The sequence below is a fragment of the Pygoscelis adeliae genome, unplaced genomic scaffold (genome assembly GCF_000699105.1).
Source record: "Pygoscelis adeliae isolate BGI_AS28 unplaced genomic scaffold, ASM69910v1 Scaffold87, whole genome shotgun sequence".
NCBI lineage: Eukaryota > Metazoa > Chordata > Aves > Sphenisciformes > Spheniscidae > Pygoscelis > Pygoscelis adeliae.
In genome coordinates, this window is record NW_008825098.1 from 1,914,171 (window position 1) to 1,921,003 (window position 6,833).

The following is a 6,833-nucleotide window of genomic DNA, read 5'->3' on the forward strand; positions in this document are numbered from 1 at the left end:
GCTGTCATGCCTGCCCAATATTTAGAAATAGCATCTTTGATGGCTTTTGAAGCAATTAATATTTAATATTCATATAGATGTGTGTGTGCATCTATGGAACTAGAGGGAGAACCCAGAGACAAGTTTAGAGTGGAAAAACATCAAACATATTTTGCTAAGCTAGTACTTTGGGTAGGAAATAGCAGATCTGCAGCAACGCTCTTGCCCTAGAGATGCATAATATTAAAATAAAAGATTAAGTAACATGCATCATGCAAATATCAAGTGCTTGAAGAGTTTGCAGAAGGCTCCCTCCTAGTCCTTCTCTCCCATGACGATATGAACAATATATTCATATAATACATTCATAACAATATATTCATACAATATGTACTCATAACGGTATATGAACAACATTTTCATATGTTTTCTTGAGTTTTCTCCCACAGGGGATAACTCTGTTCACATTTTTTTTTTCAGTTTTATCACTTTGACTTCAGTCCTTGGGAATAAATATGCTGCTCTCTAGTGAGAGTGGTGTCAACTTGTTAAGCTCTGTTTCTCTTTGAGAGGAGTTTTATAACAGGCAGTTAAATTGGGTTTGTAACAGGGTCTATGTCTGGTAAGGCTACAAATAAAACTGCCAGTTTCATTTCTCTGCTACTTCCAATCACTCATCGAAAGCCAAACTGATCAACTGAAAACTCAAAAGCTGGACAACAAAGCAGGAACACTCACTAGAATAGTGGATAGCACTCTCTGGCACTTTCTTGTTTCCAGAACTGCTTCCAGGACTGCCAAAAGCTAGATTTGCAAAAGAAATATTGCCTTTCAGGTTAACATGTAATTGCCAGAACTCCCCAAACAACTCCCCCTGAAAAATTACCCTCTCAAAACAAGTTGTGTCCCCAGTTCTGGAGCCATTTGGCGCTCCACAGCTATAGTTCTTCTCAATAATACCTGGATAACTTGGCACGAGGGGTGGAAAAGTTTATCTAGTGTGGCCTAGAAGAAGCACACACTTTGCATGGGTGCAGTCTTCCCTAGGATCATCTGCTTGTCCACTTACAGGTTATGAGCTACAAACTTTTTCTCGTTTAGGAGGTTAAGGTACTGTTCAACACTAGAAGAGATCTCTTGACAAGCAAATAAGCAAGAGAGTGAAAATTAGACCTGCCTCCAAAAGAAGAAAGACCAAGATTTTTCACTGCTAATGAAGAAAAAGTGCTAATAGTAGATGAAGAAGTCTAAAGAGGTGCAATATTAGTAGCTAGCGATTTTCTTGAGAGTTGAGTGTTATAAAGGGATGTGCGTGCTCTCTCTGCCACATTTGAGGACAGCAATGGCTGTTGGGAGCCTCTGGGTGTTTTTTAGGGCAGAGTTTAAAGGAATGCATTTGTACCTTCAGGTGCTAATCTGAATTTGAGTCAGGTATCAACAACCCAAGATATTTATTACCTTGTTGCATACAGTTGGTGGAAAAAAAATCACTGAACTTCGAGAGAGAAAAAAAGAAAAAGCAAACATCCGTGCTTCCCTAGTTACACTATACAGCACACAAGATTGTATTCCGTATTGGATGGAGGCTTGAGTAGATGTGTGCTTACTGCCACTGAAGAAGCTGATCAGCTGGACAAATGGATAGCTAGATGCCTACCATCGAAGTTGTAATGCAAGGCCGAGCATTTCCATTGCTCATTTAAATATCAGAAACGGCTCTCAAACAAAGGTGCCTGGGAAGGTGGTCTGTTAAGCAGGGGGCCTAGTAGAGAGTATAGCTCTGTATATAAGTAGTGAGAACACGGTGGCAGCCACTGAGGCTCTGTTGCAGGCTCTGATCCATTGCTTATGTACCCATTCATACCCCATACACCTGTAGGTTTGCACAGAAGAGGGCTCAACTTGATGGGTAGAAACTACTAGAAACTAAAAAATTAGCTGGGTCATTAAAACCAATTTCCCAGGGCCATTCTGAGGGCTAGAATATAATTTTGTTCTGCTAAGTCTCTGAATGACAGGTCCATCTTTTTTACAGATGGATTTTTTTATTTTTTTGTATAGGCAGTACATGTAATTCTAGTCTACTGAATTAGAGTAACAAACAAGTTTGTTTGTTCCAATCCTGTAGGGGTGCCTTGCCGCACTGATTTTAAGAACTCAGGCCCACTATTGATAAATGTTTTGGTAATTATTTTTTCTCCACTATTCTCCTTTTGCCTGTACTCCCATGCTCACAACATACTGGTCTGTTCAGATATGTAAGAGTACATTGTCTCCTGATGCAGGAAAGCAGGCAACAGCCAGGGGCCAGATTCTCCACAGGTTTGCTGGATATGCCAGTATACTGGATTTTCCGGGTAACTAGGAGCCACATGGTCCTGCTTAAAAATTTGGGTGGATTGACTGGTAGTGCAAAGGGAAAGATTTGAGAGAGCTGTGTTTTCATTTTTGTTCTGCTGTTGTGTAGCTGTGTGAATTTTGGGCAGGTTGTTTAGCTTCTCTGTTTCCTTTCCTTTTTTTTTTTTCCTTTTTTTTTTTCCTTTTTTTTTTTCCTTTTTTTTTTTTTCCTTTTTTTTTTTTTCCTTTTTTTTTTTTCCTTTTTTTTTTTCCTTTTTTTTTTTCCTTTTTTTTTTTCTTTTTTTTTCCTTCCCCCCCCCCAGACCCTTTCATTTGTCTGGCCAGAGACCGAAACCTCCCGGGGAAAAATGATCACTTACTATGTGCTTGTGTGGTGCCTAAACAATACAGCCACAGCTGAGACATTCTGGTGCTATAGTGTAGGAAACAATCACTGCCTGAGACTCTTATCTCTGAAAAATCACCATGTTTCTTTAAAGCAGAAGTTCTCTCTCCGTGGTGCCTCTCTGCTGAGGGGTGATAATGTAAGAATGGAAACTGTGAGCCATCATCAAGTGGCTGAAATAATTCTTATGAATTCGTAATTCCATGTGATTGCTTTAGATTTCCCAGGGAAATACTACTGCCCTTTTCACTACCTTACCTGATATACTGCATGATATACAGGGCAAGCGGGCAATTATCACAGCAATGAGTTATCCTGGATACTGACTGAAAATGTCAACAGAAACAAATTACACTGAAAAATATGAATGTGTATGCCTGCATTTGTGCAGCATCTCCTCAGGAGAAAAACTGAGGATTCAAATTCACTGGTTATTTTCCTAGTTCTCTGTTAAATAACCAAGATGTTAGTAATGCAGGAAAGACAAATCCAGAGGTTACCATTTTAACTACTTGAGACCATCAATGAGAAATACAGTAGCTAAAAAGAAGCAGTACTGAATGAATAAAATTAATTAAGGAATTAAAATCTTCAACTCGGTTATCCACTTCATATATTGAAGTTTCTCACAAGCCATCCCATCATGTCTACTTTCTCTGGATCTGGAAAGTGAATATGAAAGATATTTTCCAGCTATGGAACTATCTGGGATCAGAATAACAACTGGAGTAATACATCCATCATGGTAACAGGACAGACAAACTTTTGCTGGCAGCAGCAGCGAAAACTGCAGGGACCAGTACAGAAGAGACTGTTTCCTGATAAGCCCAGACAAAGGAAAATAGGACAATACAGGTTCACTAGCACAGGAAACTCTTGCCTTACGCTGGGACCTGCTGCTTCTAACCACAGGACGAGGAATGAGAGCTACTGACAAGAACAAGCTCCTTGGTAAACAATCTATTTATATCAATTTCCCATTGCATCATGCAATACCCAGGCCTGACTTTTTTTTGTGCTCCCACCCTGTTTTCTTTTCATATCTGCTAGTCCAACATGGCATTCAGCTGAAATCACAGCAAAGTTACTCATTGCTACAAGTTGAACATCACTCCTCTGCTTCTCTGTACTACGCTTCAGGTTCTTTCTTCCTCCAGAGCCTCCTTGTACCTGAACGTTTCCTTTCCTCAGGCTGCCCCCCTCCCACCCCACGCCAGCCCGTTTCGCCAGTGTGCACAAAGCTCTTACTTGTCGATTCTGTCAGTGAGCTCACATGAAGGCCTGGAATAAAACATAAGGAACAGGTTTGTTAGTAACTGTTTTAAGGTTAGATGTCCAGAGTCTTCTCATCATACAAACCGGCAGACTCCAGCAACACGCTCAGTAAACCCACAAGAAATGCTCACCCAGAACTGACATGCTGACACCATTCCCAAGCCCAGAAAGTCTGAGCTGTGGATGTCTGCAGACATCCCTTATAGATGGGAGCAGACTCCAAAGCACAGCCTACGCTGGGTTGTTATTCTGCTTAAGAGAAGAAAATCCCGAATTAATTGATATATTCCTAAAAGATTCCTCCTGCCAAAACCAAATAAGTGCCTGGGAGTTAATAGCTGGCATTTAACTGACAAATAAGTGTTTTAATAAAAGAACCTCAAATGCCTAATTGAGACATGTCTTCAAGTGTCACAAAACCCTTTAAAGAATCAATCTTCATTAATTATCTTGGTGCTTTTGGCTAGCAGACTGCCAAGCAGCAGGAGTAAGAGGCATTGGTAATGAAGAAGAAATGGACCTTGTAGAGCACTGTGAACAATGCTTACTGGCCCACTACTGTCAGCTTCCCCCGGCCACTTCACAAGTTTCTGGTGCAGAACACTAATTTTTTGTTAGCTTTTTGTTAGTATGCTGCTGCTTTTGTGTGTCTAGACTGTAGCATACTTGGAAATTAAGGTGTCTGTGAATACTTCACATTTGGAGGCTAGCCACAGACAACCATCACTCCCACAGTGATTTTTATTACGTTGCATTAAATCTCTTCTGCGATCACTCTAAAGTCAAAGGGAGACGGGCACCTAACTCATCTGTGTCTTTGAGAATATCCACCTGTGTGAACTGGCAGTAAAACATTTATCTGTTTGTACAAGACAGACTGTCTCTTGCCAGGGGCGAGTGACTGGCACTCTGCCCGTCTGGTGAGGCCTCTCACACTGGATTATTTGAGCTACCATGGAAAAAAGTCCCTCAGGCACGATATCCTCAGCAGTCGCTCATTATTTTGAGGTATAAATCACAGCATTTGGTCATCTTTCTCTAGGCTGGAGGGCACCATAAAAGCCGCCTCGTTGGGTCTCTTCAGGGTTCACTGCTGCCACAGCATCTGTGGGGAACATGGTGCATCTGACCCTGTCCCAAGAGCTCCCTGGGAGGACGTGACCCACCAGCACGTCCTCCATGTCCCAGCTGGGAGACTGTAGAGGGAGTGGCGTGAAGGCAGCTGTAACTCCAGGCAGGCATTGAGCCTCTCCCCTGAGTGCCCAGGGTTGCAGCACCCCTCCTCCGACCATGGTCCCCAGGGAGTACAAATCCACTCTTACGCCCTCGCTGCACTTTCTGTGCTGTGGACTGATGCTCTGCACAAAGACAGCTCCTACCACTGGAGCTGTAACACGGGTGAAGCACATTATTCTATTGCTGTGAATGTACTCTTTGAAAACCAGAATGGCTGCTCTTGTTTTTCCTCCTCTCTACACCCAATTAAAAACATGGATCACTTGAGCCACTGGGGTGCAAATAACTTTTGCTAATGATATAGGTGACAGAGCTTTAACTGCATTTTAATCACAAACATGTGTGAAAAGCATGTTTAGGTTGAAAAGCCAAGTACTTAAAAGTCATCAGTAAGAGCTCTTCTTGAACATACTAAATATTAGTAATGCTAAGTACTCTGAAGGTATACAGTTATGTCATCCTGGCTTCCTAAGATCCAGAGAAGACTTTTTTCCTAAGCTTTTTATCATCTCATCAATCCATCTGCAAAAAGCAGTGTCACCTTGCTCAGAGAGGATCTCTGTGATGATTCATTAGGCAATGTTTATAGCATGTTTGGGCAACATTAACGACAAGAGCCAAGGAAAAGCTTTCAGGAAGTTAATAACTCGCCTGTCAAAGGAGGTTTGGCAACACACAGTACAGAACGCAGCAGGACATATACCTGGCGTTAAGGAAACATCCAAATATTATATGATTGCTTGTTACCCAAATACTGCCTTTCCTTCAGCCTATAAGGAGTGGGATCCCATGGAAAAAATACCATGTGATCACACAGCAATGGTTGAACAAGCAAATGGTAAAACCCTGTGTGTGCATATTCTTGGAGAAAGGTAGAAGACCTTGTCAAGTCTTGCAAATAGGTCACTTCTCTATGAAACTTCAAGCCTTGTCTCCCAAACCTGAGGAAATTTGAGCTTTCCTAAGACCCCCCCCCCAAGATTATAACATCATTATACATTTTCCCTTAACTTCACTCCTGCAAAAAAAGTGAACCATCTTGGCTCAAATTAGAGCAAATAAATAAATAGAAAAAGCATGTCAAGCCTGAGACTGATATCCAAGTTCACTCCAAATACTTAAGGTTTGTCAAAGCTGTATGCAGGTGACATTAGGCTCTGTGAACAGGAAGGGTCAGGCGACCTGCAGGTCGGTACCCACAGGCACAACCAAAACCCACATTGCTGTTCGGCCAGACCTTGCCACTTCAATAAACACAGACAGCAGAAATGATCCCACGTAGGAAACATGACAGCAGACCCCTGCCTTTCCTTCAAGGATTGTAGGAGCCTCCTAAGCCTTTGGGTTTTTTTGGGGTTTTTTTTTTTGTTTGTTTGTTTGTTTGTTTGTTTTAACAAACTGCATACATCTACACACAATAAAACTACAAGCATCTTTCCCAAAGATACCTCATCCAGATTCTGCTAGAGCATGAAAAATTAAATAGGAAAAATCTCGTGCCCCTGTCTCTCTCCCCCCATCTCCAGTATGCAAGCAAGGCGCCAGCTCACCCTCTGTTCAAAGATCGCTCAGCCCTGCCACGCAAAGCAAGCTGTGCTTA

At 41.9% G+C, this 6,833-nt stretch overlaps 1 protein-coding gene across 2 annotated transcripts in view; it reads right to left on the reverse strand.

Moving 5' to 3' along the window:
* EMCN (endomucin) overlaps positions 1-6,833 on the reverse strand; it is a 56,700-nt gene that overhangs the window by 17,251 nt on the left and 32,616 nt on the right. For both annotated transcript variants that reach the window (XM_009327036.1, XM_009327038.1), the window contains exons 6-7: positions 3,971-4,003; positions 718-783 (exon numbers count right to left, since the gene is read on the reverse strand). In XM_009327036.1, the coding sequence (XP_009325311.1) occupies positions 718-783; positions 3,971-4,003 (99 nt within the window). The remainder of the gene's footprint in view (positions 1-717; positions 784-3,970; positions 4,004-6,833) is intronic.